A 14,556-nucleotide genomic window follows, 5' to 3' on the forward strand; every position below is an offset into this window, starting at 1 on the left:
GCTCCTCACAAATGACCCTGGGCCTGGAGAAAAGCTCCCCCTCAACCTCTGCTCCTGGGAACGGGCCTGAGGGCCCTGTGCAGAATCTCTGGCTGAACCCATGAAATGTGTGCCATCTCATGTGGCCACACAGGAGTGGACACAACACCGCCATTACTGAAGAGAAGGAGAAACGAGAACCCTTCCTCAGACCTGACAACGGATGAACACATGTCCCCACACAAAGCCACGGGTGTGGGCCCCGCACGCAGTGGAGGGAGAGGCGCGCCACGCGTTCACCCCGTCAGTCATGCAGACACTGCTGGGAACCAGGCGAGGCCCTGAGGCCCCCGCCCACCCAAGGTCAACACACCCAAGAGTCCACTGTCCTTCTGTGTTCTGGGCAACGTGGCGAAGTAAGGCTCGTTCTGACTAGAGAACAGAGGAGGGCCGTTCCCATCCCAGACAGGCACTAATTCGCTCTGGCCTCGGTTTCCTGGTCTGTGAGATGAGAGGAGAAATCACCTCTGAGGGTCCCTCCAGCTGTAAGGTTCCCTGGGCCCACCTCTATCACTGGGGAGCTAGACCCACTTCAGCCCTGGAAGGGGGACTCTCAGTCACAACTCAGGACATTTTCTTCTCCACGACTACAACGGAAGGCTCTTGAGCCTCCCATGCAATAGCTGAGTTGATCTCATCACATCTCGTCGTTTCTAGGCAGCAAGGCCCCCAACTCCAAAATCACCCGAAATCCAAAGTGGAAACGCTACAAATCAAACACGACCCAGGCCATCAACTGAGGAGTGGCCAGAGCCCCAACACGTGCGTGGGATCGGCCTTTAGAGATGTTCTGTTCCTGGTCAGAAACACTCCCTTCATCTTGAGGCGCCTGGGCTGGCACAGGGTCCGAGGAGCCAACACTCACTAAGCCGGTAGACAGACGCGATGTCAGTCTGAGCAAGCGCGTGGAGGAAGCTGGCACACTCAGTTGTCCTGTCACTTCCCAGGACCCCCAGAGAGCATCTCTCCTCATCACTGAAAAAGGCAGAGTGCTTGCTCCTGTATTGAGGCAAAAGACAGGGACAAGGATCAGTGCGAGTTCCAGACACACCTTCATCCATCCTAGGCCGGAGCGAAGGTCACTAAGAGGCCATCAACCCACATGCCCGCAGCTGAAGCTAGACTCCTTATCCCACCACTGCACACGAGCTACTTTATACCAACAAGGAAGAAGAGCCAGCAGCACCTTGTCCGTGGAGAACCAACCTATGGAGCTGCCGAGCAGGTCCAAGTGGTGATAAAAACACTTCATTCCCCAAGAAAAACAAAGCCCTTCCCCCGACCCCCACCCATTCGTTGAGACCACATGGTACTCATTTTTAAGGGAAGAAATAGGAGGTGGCTGCCCGAAATGTAAGGGTTGGAAAAGGAACAGTGAAAGATGTTTCTTTGACAGGCTATTTCAAGAAAAGGTGACACACTCCAGAGGAACAATAGAAAAATTCTTGACTGTGGCCAGAAAGAACCTTTCATCTGGTGTGTTGACATGAGAGCCCATGACCCAGAACAACAGTGTCGCATAGCACTGGAGAGGGAAAGAGAGGAGTTTCCCGGTGGCCTAGCAGGTAAGAGAGGGAAAGAGCGCTAAGGCATGGAAGAGGCGGGGAAGGAGGGCCCAGGCTAGAAGAAATGATTATAAATAACAGAGTTTTGTGTATTCTACTGTGTAAACTGACGGTTAAAGCTAATTTGTTCGCTAGAGATCTGTCTCAGAATCGAAGAAGATAAAAAGCCTTCAGTTTAATATCTATGTGGACGACACAAGATCTCTTTCAGCTCCAAATATTTAACATCAGTTAATATTTCTTTAACTTAACTTTAAACGAAAATAGTTTGGCAGAGTTTCCGTCGTGGCTCTGCAGAAACGAATCTCACTGGCAACCATGGGGACACGGGTTTGATCCCTGGCCTCGCTCAGTGGGTTAAGGATCCGGCATAAGGATCCAGTGCAGAGGCTCAGGTCCTGTGATGCTGTGGCTGTGGTGTAGGGCCACAGCTACAGCTCCATTTAACCCCTAGCCTGAGAACGTCCATACACCATGGGTGCAGCCCTGAAAAAAAGTCCAAAGAATAATAATAATAATTTTTTAAAAAATAAAAATTCATTCAAATAGTAATAATAGTTTGGAAGGCCAAGGGTTAATAACAGCTAATACTTGGAGGGATACTTATTATGAAGCACACACTATTAATGCTTTTAATATACACAGTTGCCCTATGAAGCAGGTACTGTTTTTATACCATTTTTACAAAGGAAAAGACCAAGTCACAAAAAAATAAAGCTGGCGGTTAGGGAGCGGTGAAGCAGCATAGAAGTTTCTCTATGTTAAGCAAGATTGAGGGAGGGGCTGGGATGGGGTGCCTGCCACTTACCCATTGTTCCCATGGCTCAGATAAATGCCTCTGAAGTCAGTGGTGAGAAAACTAGCCACTAAAATGAACTGCTCAAGGTCGCACCTCTGATTAGTGGAGGAACTGGCACTAAGCTGTGTGCTGGTAACTGTGGCCCTTGACGCCATACGCACTGAACCCCCGCCGCTCTGATCTGACCTCCAGCATCTGGCCAGCACTGTGAGAGCTTCCATCCTCAAGAGAGCCTGTAACCGAAGTCTACGTCTAAACTCACTTGAGATAAAAAGAACACCGTGACCGCAAACTTCTGCACAATTCTCACATTTTATAACGCGTACCTGAGTTTACTATTTAGTTTAGTCTTCATAATAACCCTATGATACAGGTATTTTTATCCATATTTGTAGATGAATATTCAGAAAGGTTTAGTGACATGTTCAGAATAATATAGCTAGAAAGTGGTAAAGTCAGACCAAAGCTGAGGTCTGCTCGTGTCCATTGCATCACAGCTGACCTGCTAACTTCCTGAAGCCCAGATACTTAAGACAGAGTCCCAGAAGAGTCTAAATTCCATCAGGGCTTTCTCGGCATGGAGGTGGGCTTAGCAGTGTGGTAGGGCTTCTAGAAGTGCAGCAGGCGGGGCTGCTCCACACGGGGCTACTCTCCCCATATACACAGACAAAGCATGGAAAAATGTGATAAAAATAAATATTTCAACACCACTTCAAAGAAAAAAAGGGAAATTCCTGGAAGCCAGAAACAAAAGGAGAAAGCAAAGCGAAGCTGGTAAGCAAGAGGAGATGGTCCAGAGACGCCGAGGCTTCTCAGATGGGACACTGGCCCTTGGTCCAGAGACGCCGGGGCTTCTCAGATGGGACACTGGCCCTTGGTCCAGAGACGCCGAGGCTTCTCAGATGACACTGGCCCTTGGTCCAGAGACGCCGAGCCTTCTCAGATGGGACACTGGCCCTTGGTCCAGAGATGCTGAGGGTTCTCAGAGGGACACTGGCCCTCAGAGGTGGGGTTGGCCTGATAATGCCACCCAAGGACAGGAGATGGGACTCTGGACCTGTGTGAAGCAGGGAAGCTGAACAGAGATCCCGACATTGATAGCTTTGAGTTCTTTTGAGCCTAAAGTCTGGAAGGGTGGCAATTGCTATAAAGAGGGGATTGGAAACTTCTTATAACCTACCGAAAACACATTTTCCATATGTCTGAGGCCCTTACACCATCACATGGGACCTGAATTTACACTGCACTGAGTAGGTGCTGCTTTCAGAGAACAAGGCCTGGACCACTGAGTTCCTAAATTTCCAGGGAAAGCAAATGCCAAAACTGCTCTGCCAGGATGCCTTCTGAAGTCAAGGCTTCAGGCAAAGACCATCTTTTAAAATCCTGTAAATTCATTCACGTAACTATACACGTAAAAATACAATCCATGCAAGAAAATGAACTACTGACAAAGAGCCAGCAGATGCACAAATGGGTAAATTAACACTATGAAAACTAGAAATGACAATAATATGAAGATGAACTGTAATAATAAGCATGGTTAAAATGATGAAACATAAATAATGAACAGAAGCAACAATCAGAGTTCTCGTCATGGCTCAGAGGTAACGAACCTGCCTAGCATCCATGAGGACTCAGGTTTGATCTCTGGCCTTGCTCAGTGGGTTAAGGATCCAACATTACCATGAGCTGTGGTTTAGGTCACAGATGTGGCTCAGATCCCACATTGCTGTGGCTGTGGTACAGGCCAGCGGCTACAGCCCAGATTCAACCCCTAGCCTGGGAACTTCCATATGCCACAAGTGTGGCCCTAAAAAGACAAAAAAAAAAAAAAAAAGCTACAATGAAAATATGGGACTTTGTGAGCAAAAACAAGCATATGTGGAAAATAGCAAAATATACATTTTAGGCGTAAAAATAAAAGCGTGACTATCTGGAACTACATGAGTGAGTTAAACAAGCAGGTTTGGCCATAGGAGAGGAGAGAATTAGTGAAACTGAAGACTAGTCTGAGGAAATCACGCCGAATGTAGTAGGAGTGACAAAAAGATGAGAAATGTAAAGGAACTGATTAAACAAGATCAGGGAGAGAATGGCAAGTCCAACATACCTCTAACAGGAAGTCCAGAAGAGACTAAAGAGAATGAGAGAGAGGTAACATTCAAAGGAAGAATGGCTGAGAATTTCCCAAAAGTGAAGGAAGACAGGAATCTCCAAACTGAAGAAGCACACCAAGTCCTGAGCAAAATAAGTATAAATATTATCATTTTAACAAGATTTCCATTTCTTTAAGGTTGTAACATCTTTTCGGGTTTTCTATTTCTCCTAATCGTTCTTTCTGGGTTCAATTATCTATCACTTAACTGTTCAACTTATGGGAAGGAAGAGTCAAATATAAAAGATACCAACAAAAATTAATGAAATAAAGGCAAAATAGAACAAAATTAGAAAGGTAAATATAAAATTAATGAAACAGAAAACAAGGGAATAATAAAGATGGTCAACAAAAGAAAAACGGGTTCTCTCAAACTCTGGCAAAACAGATCTGAAATTTTATATTAAGTTATTTTTCCCCTTTACAACTAGCTAAATTACCATCCAAGAGTACACACTTTGAGTGTATTTAAGACAAAGACTATAGACAGAGCATTTAACAACTCATGATGTATATAAGATGAGGTATACATGGTGGAGAAGGAAGTAAACAACTTACTATAAATAAATAGAATGTACCGGAGCTGGACAGATCCTGGAACAATTGCAAAAGACCAATAACAAAGAGAGAACCTTGAGGAATCCCTGCTGTAGCAAAGTGGGTTGAGGATGCAACTGCAGTGGCTCGGGCTGCAGCAGAGGCATGGGTTCAGTCTCCGGCCCAGAGCAGTGGGTTAAGAATCTGGTGTTGCCAAAGCAGTGGTGCAGGTCACAGCTGTCGCTTGGATTCAATCTCTGGCCTGGAACTTCCACAGTTGGCAGGTGTGGCCAAAAAAAGAGAGGGAGAGAGAGAACCTTATAAAAAACTAGAGGCCACAAGAAACGGAATTGCAAAGAAGGCACAGATAAACAAACAGAAATCATAAAAAGGGGGATTAACAAGATAGAAACATTTTTAATGTTTAATACTATGAAATACTGGCTTTTCTTTTATGCCATTTTTTTTTTTTCTTTTTACTGCTGAACCTGCAGCATACAGAAGTTTCCAAGCTAGGTGTTGAATCACAGCTGCAGCTGCTGGCCTACACCACAGCCACAGCGATGACAGATCTGAGTTGCATCTGCAACCTATGCTGCAGCTTGCAGCAACGCCAGACCCTTCCCTGGCGTTGCCACAAGGGAAGCCAGGGATGGAACCTGCATCCTCCCAGAGACCACATCAGGTCCTTAACCTCTGAGCCACAAGGAACCCCTCTCCTCTGCTCTTTTATCTGGGTTTGAGTGCACTAACTTTTCAACCTTGCTTTATTTTTTAATTTAGACATTTAAGTATATAAATTTCCTTTAAGTAGCATTTTATTATATGAATTATATCTTTTACCATGTGAATGTATCCTAAATTTACAACATCAACTGAGGAAAAGGCCAGCTGCAGAAAAAAAAATTATATATCTTTTTAAATACACAAAACTACAGTATATTTGTTTTATGAAAAATGTCCATTTTAAAATGTATCAGAATGAGATACCTATCATTTTCAAATGTAACTGGCCTCTGAGGTGGGATTCAGGATCAGAGAATGAAGGTATGAAGGAATAAAAAGGCATCTTCAATTGTATCTGGAGACTTTTTTCACTTAAAACATACACATAAATTGTTTTTTTCTCTAATTCGTTTAAAGGATAGGTATGCCCTTCCGTCCCCTCAAAAGGATGAATTCCCTAAAGTCACCCTGGCCAAATGCAGACACTTTTTGTCTGTTCAGACAGAAGACATGCCAGAACTTTAAGACCAGCTTTTCCAGCTGCTGTTGCTGTGAAATTAGGTAGCTGATGTTGAAATCTGGGCTGTAAAAGAGGAAACCCACAAAAATTTGCTTCTCTGGATAAGTAGGACCCCTTTCCCATGTGTCAGAGGCACAGCCTAAAGCACTCAGAAGATAGCTTCTGGGAAATTTCATTCTCACTACACTGCCAATTTGGGTGAATGAATAAATGAACACATGCCTAAGTACATGCAAACGTACAAACACTTCAGGGAGTCAATCACCAGCCCAGAGAGGGAGGAGGGGGGCTGTGGGAAGGGGGTGGAGGCTTCAGTAGAGGCTGGACCATCTTCAGAAACCTGACCCCAAATGCACACAGACCAAGAGTGACACCCAGTGGCCCGGCCACAGGGACAGCACAGCTCGCAGGGGTGGTTCCCAGGACGTGCGCACCTGGCTGCTGCCAAGGGCGGTTGTGGGCTTTTCCTCTGTCTGATGGCTGGGGTTCAGGAAGGTCTGTAAGCCAGAGCGCTCTGGGGTGCTCAGTGAGCCTGTTCCCCTCCCCCACCCCTCCCTGTCTCCTGCTTTCTCACGGTCCCCTTCCCTAGAGACTGTGCCATCTCCGGTGCACGGGGTCCCGCAGGTGACCGATGGAGGCCACCAGGCACCCTTGTGCAAGAAGGAGAAGGTCTCGGGTCACCACTGTGATATGGGGTGGTGTTCGGAAGGGCACGTGTACCCCCTACAACTAAGTTGTGGGATCAGACGAATTCAGTCTTGCCGGGTTACTGTCACCTGAGGCATGGTATGAGAAGTCCAATCTAACTGATGAAATCTGATGCCTGGCCCCAATATCCTATGCAGACTGCCTCTCAAAGACCACCACCCACAAGAGCAGCAGCAAGCAAGACGACGTGTGCTGACTGCACTCACACACCCTTGCAGGCATCATGCTAAGAGCTTTACGTGTATTCCTTCATTTCAAATCGTAACAACCTTATGGGCTTGTATGCATTGTCCAGAGGAGGAAACTAAAGCATAGAGACAAATTAACATTCCCAAAGTCACCTGGCTGGTAAACGAAGGGGCCAAACAATGTGCCCCCACGGCCTTGTGGGCAGTCTGGCTCTGCAACTCTTGACTGCTGGGCTACGCTGACTCGCGTGACAGCGACCTCCAATGCAGCCCCAAAGTCCTTGGGCAGGTGCTTAGCATCCTCCTGTCCCCGTGGCTGAGTCCCCGTCTCAGCCAGCCACTCCGCTGTACTCTTTCTTCATCTGCTCTGGAAATGGTTCCTCCTCCCAAGGCTCGGCTCTTTTTAGTCTTTCTCCCTTTCCCTGGGAACTCGGGTCTGGGACTCTGCCGTTGGAAAGAACTCTAGATTCAACATCGGCGGCACTCTGGAGCTCCAGGCCCATGGGCTCGGCTGTTTCCCCCCAGGGGCCTCACCTCCCTCTGCTGTTAAGGGAGGTGATGGTTTGAGCAGAGGTTCTCACCTGGGCTATGCACCAGCCCCAGACAGGGAGCTTTCATCATTTCATAACCATTCCTGCCCAGGCCCCACCCAGACCGACGAGGCAGAACTGCTGGGGGCAGAACACAGGTATCCAAACTGCAGAGCTCCCAGCATCTCTAGATTCTGTTGACTGGTCCCAGCAGTGTCCTGCCTTTCCATCACCCCCAGCCCTTGCTAAATGCCCCAACCCCTGCTTGCAGGCTCTGCCCGACCCTTCCTGCCTCACCCAAAGCCAGAGACAAGTTCCCACCACATCATGTCACTCTTGCTTAGAGACACTCAGCGACTCCCCATTCCCTGCAGGTGGAGGACAGGCCCTGGCCTGGGCATTCCGTCTTCATGTCACTGCCCCACTGAGCTGCGGTCACACTAGTGCCCCCTGGTGACCTGCTCCCAGTGACCAGTCATTTCTCAACTGCCCTCACTCTCCCACCTGTGAGCTCCTTTCCCCGTTTATGTCTGTTGAAATACCTCACACTGCTCACACCTGAACTCACGGTCACCTCTCTCACAAACCCCCACGGGGCTCCCCACGGCTCTGGCAGCTCAGAGTGAACTTCCTCAGGGAGAGGCGCCTGGGTGCCCACATTTCTGTGCCGGGAAAATGACCTTCTCTCTCCTCTCCTGATAAAGGATGGGGCTGAGAGGACCTTCCTACCCTTGGCTCCCTCTCCTAGTGGCTCTTCCACACAGGAGGGAGTTCCACTCTTGGTGCTCAGAGCCTGAGACACTGCTCCGGTCACAGTTCCCCGTGGAGAGGGCTACAGCATCACAACGTCAGCCACCAACTCTGCGTTCCCACTGTCCTTCCTGGGCCAGGGCCCTACTGTTTCCTACCCCAGTGCAGAAAGCCCACCCAGAGAAACCGGGGTCAGGGTGGCGGGGGAGCAGTGGAGCAGGCTGGCCACTGCTGCTGACCGGCCACGTGCAGCTCTGCTCTTCTGAGCCAGGCCTTCTGGACGCCAGGCAGGAAAGCGTAAAAAGTGCACCCACCATCCTGGCCTACAGCAAATTCACACGTTAGGCCTTCAGCAGACAGAGCTACATGGGAGGGACTCTCATTAAGCTCTAGTCTCTGGGTCCCTGCACCTCCCCGACCGGGCCCCTGGTTGGATGGGAAGGGCTGAGAGCAAGCCCTGTGTCTGGGGACTGGACTTCTCTCCGTGCACAGAGAAATGCTTCCAGGACGATCTGTTGAAATGAACTGAACTGACGCCTGCTCTGGTCACCCATTTATCCTTCCTACGGCTCTTCGCACCGGCCTTGGTCGTCGGAATGTGCTCCTCTGGCTTCCCGTCACCAGGAAACCCAGAAGCTTGTCTGCAAACCTACCCAGAACCGGGCAGGACCACTGAGGAAGGCGGCCCCGGTCCAAGACACCCCGGATGGCCTGCTTATCATACTCACACTGGGGAGTAAGAATCAGGATCGACGTGCCGGGTGGGGACAAAGCCCACTTCTCCTGTAAGCGCTGACCTCCCGATGAACCACTGGAGCCCAGGGATGACGAAGCCGATGATCTCAATGCTCTCTCCCTGATGGAAACTCAGTTCATCCTTTTCTTCGCTCTCATATGCCTTCCAGGCCTTACATTTCCCTCTACCTGTGGGGAAACGGCACCCAGGTCAGCTGAACAGGGCAGAAACAGCGGAGCCTTCCACCATGTGGCACAGTAAAGGCAGGTGAAGCAGCCGAGGTCACGCTGGCTTCAAGTGCGAGGCTGGATTTGAACCCAGAGCAGACTTCACCGCTCCATGTTCCTGACCACAGGCCAGGCTGCCTCCGACGGCTAAACACCTTGTTTATGGTCAGTTACGAATGAGATCTAATGCCTGGGCTTCATAATTCACTCTGCTGGGGTTTTTTAAGTGTTATGTGGGCTTAGAACGTGAACAGCTGCACTTTGTGCTAGGTGTGGAAAGGCAGCGCTGAGGATGAAGATGAATAGAATGCACACTCTAGATACGCAGAAGACATTAAATTTCATTATCCAATAGACGCGCATATACTTCTAGATAAACGTGTGTGTATAGACATATATGCATACACGTATGTATAGAGGTTACCTAAAATGTTATGCATGTATTTATACATATATATATGTATATACTTCATTGATTCAACAAATATGTACTGGGCACCCACCATGTGCCAAGCATTCTTAATCTTCCTAAATTCAAGATTCAAAAACTCTAAGGGAAGTTAGAAAACATTTTAACTAGAGCATGAAAGCAAGCAGCCTGCAGGCCACATTTGGCCTACATGGGGTTTTGTTTTGTTTGTTTAGGGTTTATTTTGGTTTTGAGGTGGGAGGTCGCCCACTATCGTTAAACCCCTATGGTGCCGACCATGCCTCAGCATCTCCTATCCAGGCCCTCCATGCTTCAGCCCCTGGAGGCGTTTGTATCTACAGCCCTCGTCTTAGGCTTCTCACTTCACAGGCAAGGAAACCCATGTGTACAGATGGTAACTAGCTTTCCCAGATTCAGTCAGCAGCAGAGGTAAGCCAGGAATTCACATCAACTGACTCCAGATCTGCAGAGAAAGCAGGAGGCAGAGCAGTATTATCTCCCTAATAATACTGACTTCAACTCAGCCATACCAATCTGATGGGAGCCTGTCCAATCCCTCCTCCTGGAAAGGCCACAGCTTCCCGGATAATTCTTCAGGAACCACCTGCCAATGGAAAGAAACATGGGGTTTGCAAACATGGATTTCAAAAAATTTCAACAAATGGTGAGCAGAATAGTCCATTAAAATCACAGTGGGGGTGAGGATGAGAAGTATTATGGTTATTCTGACTGCTCTTATTACAATGGTGGTAAATGTCCTACTGAGAACTTACTCTGTATCAGGCACTGTGAAAAGGACAGGAGCTCAGCAGCCCTGGGATATTCCCTGGCTCAGCAACTGGTCTGGTGTTAACTGACTAACAAAGGAGGGCCACAGAGGGCCCATGGCCTAGAATCATGTTTGCTGTCACTCTGGATGGCTGAGTTTACAACAGCTTCCAGAAGGGAGTCTCCCACTTCAATGCTTTAATGTCAAAAACACGCCCCATGTTTAAGAGGAGCTCTCATAAAATGTGTATTTTTGGATTCAACGCCAGGAGAGTCTGAGGAGGGTCGGGGTAGAATTCAGAGTCAAGTCCCTGGGTGACTTGAGCACGAATGGTCCCCAAGCTCCACTTGGAGAAACACTGTATTGGAGACCACGCAGTGTATTTCCTCTTTGGTACAACGTCCATCTGAAATTTGGAGTTGTCCCCATTTCACTGAGGTATGCAAATCTTGACAAGTAAAAAAGCCACCTAGGTCTGTCTGTTCCCGTCCGGGCACCACGGACGTCCCCATCTGCAAGTTATGGACACGGTACCTCAGTCTGCCCCAGGACCCTCTCCCAGGAGGCAAGTGGCTACTCACTGATGGAAAGGGAGAGGAAGGGGCTCCACAGCCGACACTGGCACCAAACCCCGCTGACCCGTCACCAAGGACACACCGTCCCACTCGGACTCGCCTTCAGCTACCTTCACCGAGATTAACTCATTCTTGCAAAGTGTCAAATACTCCCCTTCCTTCTCAGTTGGCTGAGCCACAGAGCACATGGCTCTGCAGAAGAAATGACCTGTAGATAATGAGAAAAGCTCTTTCCAAGGAGTAGGAGGAAATGAAAAGGGGGTATCACACAAGGTACATCCGGGGCCCAAGGACCTTTCGTGCTGGGAATAAAGTACACGGTCCGGGGGAGGCACTACAGAGATCTTTGTGATTCCAGGAAAACTGGCCCAAGGGAAAAGAGCCAATGAGAGGAAATTCACTCAAAACAGACACCAAAAATTAGGAGTAATTCTCAAGAACAAGGTTTGAAGACTTCAGCTTGAAAAAAGAAAAATGAGACAAAAGCTTCTGAAAAAATATTTAACAGAACTTCAGTGGTAATGGCAATCTCCTACTTAAACTTAGGACCAAAAGAAAATAAATTAAGTTGATCTGGGGGCATATAATTTATCCAACTAGATTTTACAGTCATTCAGTATAAAAGTTTTTCCTTCATATATGATCCATGCAGTACAATCAGAAAGCCAATCAATTCACAAAATATCCTGTGCAAATCTGGCTCTTTTGAAGCGTCTGTCATCAGTTATTAACTGGCTACCTGCAGCCTTGATCAAATCCTTCCTTGCAGACAGACTGATGGGTGCTCCAGGCAGTTCCCCCACTATCACTTTCCTCGAGCTCATGAAATCCTGCAGGTTTTGCAAGATTTGCACTTTTACTTTACAATGAAATTATATCATATGTTCAGACAGTGATTCTCAATCTTGGATGCACATTAGAATTACCTGGGGAACTTTCAAAAAATAGCAAAGCCTAACGCCCTTCTCTGGAGAGTAACCGGCTCTGGTAGAGTCCTAACATGGGCATCTTCTTAAAAAAAATCCTCAAGTGTGGAGTTCCCTGGAAGTTCAGCAGGTTAAGGATTCAGCACTGTCACTGCTATGGCTCAAGTTCAAGGGTTCAACCTGGCCCAGGAATTTCCACATGCCACAGAGTAGCCAAAAAAATCCCAAGTGGTTCTAACATCAGACAATCAGCAAGATTGGCCAACACGGCTGTTCATGTGACAATGCTGTTAACGTGAGAGAGATGTCTGAAGTAATATTTTAACAGGTGGATTCACTTGTGAGAGTGTGGATGGTTTTACCTCCCTCTGCGTCCTAATTATTTCAGGGACTCTGGTAACAAATACGCAGATAAGACCCCCCACGCCCGTCCCTACTATCGAGCTCACCTTCTTGGATCAGAAGTCCCAGGTATATGCGTTCCAGATGTTTATCATCGACGGACACTTGGATCTCTGTATCCTCCACCAATCGGCAGTTGAGCCAGAATCTGTGGTCAAAGAGGAGATGCTCCAAACACGCAGATACGTAGCCTAAGACATCAAGCCAACAAGACTCTTCAGCACCAAGAAGTGTCATTAGTTGAGCATTAGGGTGAGCAAGTGCGCTCCTGAATTTCCCTCCCAGACTTCCATCCCTAACGTGACGCCACTTAACTAGAATTAAAAGAGCATAAGAGGAGTAGCTAAAAGTCTCTAAAATGAACTGACTCTTCTCAGTGTCTGTTGGGAAGTACAGGTTATTTTAAAATGGTGTTTATTCTCAATGTATCACGGGCTTCAGTGACGCACAAGGAGATTCTCACACCAAGTTACCTTTCTCTAACACATCCATGGGGGTCTCCAAGATTCCAGCGCCGACTCTGAGAATTCCTGAGTCCCCCTTAAATTCTCTTAACCAAATTCAAATTCTTGTACCCCGGATGATGCAGTAGCTGGGGGGGCGGGGGTTCTCCACGGCCCACAAAGGAGTCAGGATTTATTTACTTCAATGTCCCTCCAACCCTCCTCCTCACCCCATTCCCAGCAAGATCTTGTTAAAACCAAATGAAAAACGACACAAATTACAAAATTATAACAATCATGGACAGTATTTAAACATGCCTATAAATTTAAATTATTTATATTAAAATTTTGCTTCTTGGAGTTCCCATCGTGGCTCAGTGGTTAACGAATCTGACTAGAAACCATGAGATTGTGGGTTCGATCCCTGGCCTCGCTCAGTGGGTTAAGGATCCGGTGTTGCCGTGAGCTGTGGTGTAGGTGGCAGATGCAGCTCGGATCCTGCGTTGCTGTGGCTCTGGAGCAGGCCATCGGCTACAGCTCCAATTATACCGCTAGCCTGGGAACCTCCATATGCTGCGGGTATGGCCCTAAAAAGACAAAAAACAAAAAAAAAAAACTAAAAAACTAAAAAAAATAAAATAAAATAAAATTTTGCTTCTTTCTAAACCTCCTTATTTTCTTAAGATGCAAAAATCTGATTCTGACCCTCCACTGTACTGACTTAGGCCTTGTGTATCTTCTGCAACAGTGCTTCTCACACTCAAATGTGCACACAAGTCACTTAGGGCCTTATAAAAATACAGACGCCAGTTCAGTAGCTCCAGGGTGGGGCCTAGGATTCCCATTCTCTATTAAGCCCCACATGATGCAGATACTGTTGGTCCATAGAGCACACTCGGAAGTATAAGCATCTCTGGGAGTTCCCGTCGTGGCGCAGTGGTTAACGAATCTGACTAGGAACCATGAGGTTGCAGGTTCGGTCCCTGGCCTTGCTCAGTGGGTTAAAGACCTGGCATTGCCGTGAGCTGTGGTGTAGGTCACAGACGCAGCTCGGATCCTGCGTTGCTGTGGCTCTGGCGTAGGCCGGCAGCTACAGCTCCAATTAGACCCCTACCCTGGGAACCTCCATGTGCCAAGGGAGAGGCCCTAGAAAAGGCAAAAAGACAAAAAAAGAAGCAGCAGCAGCATCTCTAATGGTCATGAAAGTAGATGTGTGGTATGGAGAGCACACAGTCATCGGGACAAAAGGAGAACTTCCAGCCAAGGTTACCTTCACCCTTCACCCCTACACAAAACCACCTCCCCTGTAAGTCTGCAAGGAGTCCAGCATTTCCTAAGAGAGAGAAAACATGCATTTTGCAAGTGGACGCCTATTTTTTTTTTTAATTTGGCCATGCCCATGGCATGGAGAAGTTCCTGGGGCAGGGACTGAACCCACACCACAGCAGTAACCCGAGCCACAGCACTGACAATGCAGGATCCTTAACCTGCTGAGCCACCAGGGAACTCGGCTCCTCTTGATTTGCTTAGT

At 47.8% G+C, this 14,556-nt stretch overlaps 1 protein-coding gene across 50 annotated transcripts in view; it reads right to left on the reverse strand.

Annotated features, from left to right (window-relative positions):
- The window catches only part of SH3TC2 (SH3 domain and tetratricopeptide repeats 2), a 63,988-nt gene that overhangs the window by 29,988 nt on the left and 19,444 nt on the right, over positions 1 to 14,556 (reverse strand). For 31 of the 50 annotated variants that reach the window (XR_014839044.1, XR_014839045.1, XR_014839042.1 and 28 more), the window contains 5 exons: positions 12,630 to 12,773; positions 11,261 to 11,462; positions 10,441 to 10,514; positions 9,246 to 9,441; positions 905 to 1,038 (listed from right to left, as the gene is read on the reverse strand). Coding sequence is in view for 20 of the 50 variants with exons in the window: in XM_085014980.1 (XP_084871106.1) it covers positions 905 to 1,038; positions 9,246 to 9,441; positions 10,441 to 10,514; positions 11,261 to 11,462; positions 12,630 to 12,773 (750 nt within the window). In the remaining 30 variants the exon portion in view is untranslated. Of the gene's footprint in view, positions 1 to 724; positions 1,039 to 4,513; positions 4,642 to 5,116; positions 5,358 to 9,245; positions 9,442 to 10,440; positions 10,515 to 11,260; positions 11,463 to 12,629; positions 12,774 to 14,556 lie in introns of those variants that run through there. The other 19 variants (XM_085015002.1, XM_085014999.1, XM_085014997.1 and 16 more) reach the window with 8 other exon arrangements.

The sequence above is a fragment of the Sus scrofa genome, chromosome 2 (assembly GCF_054392235.1).
Source record: "Sus scrofa isolate SSC_HxYL_T2T_F1_AM1 chromosome 2, Sscrofa_HxYL_maternal_Yorkshire_Landrace_v2.0, whole genome shotgun sequence".
NCBI classification, from domain to species: Eukaryota; Metazoa; Chordata; class Mammalia; order Artiodactyla; family Suidae; genus Sus; species Sus scrofa.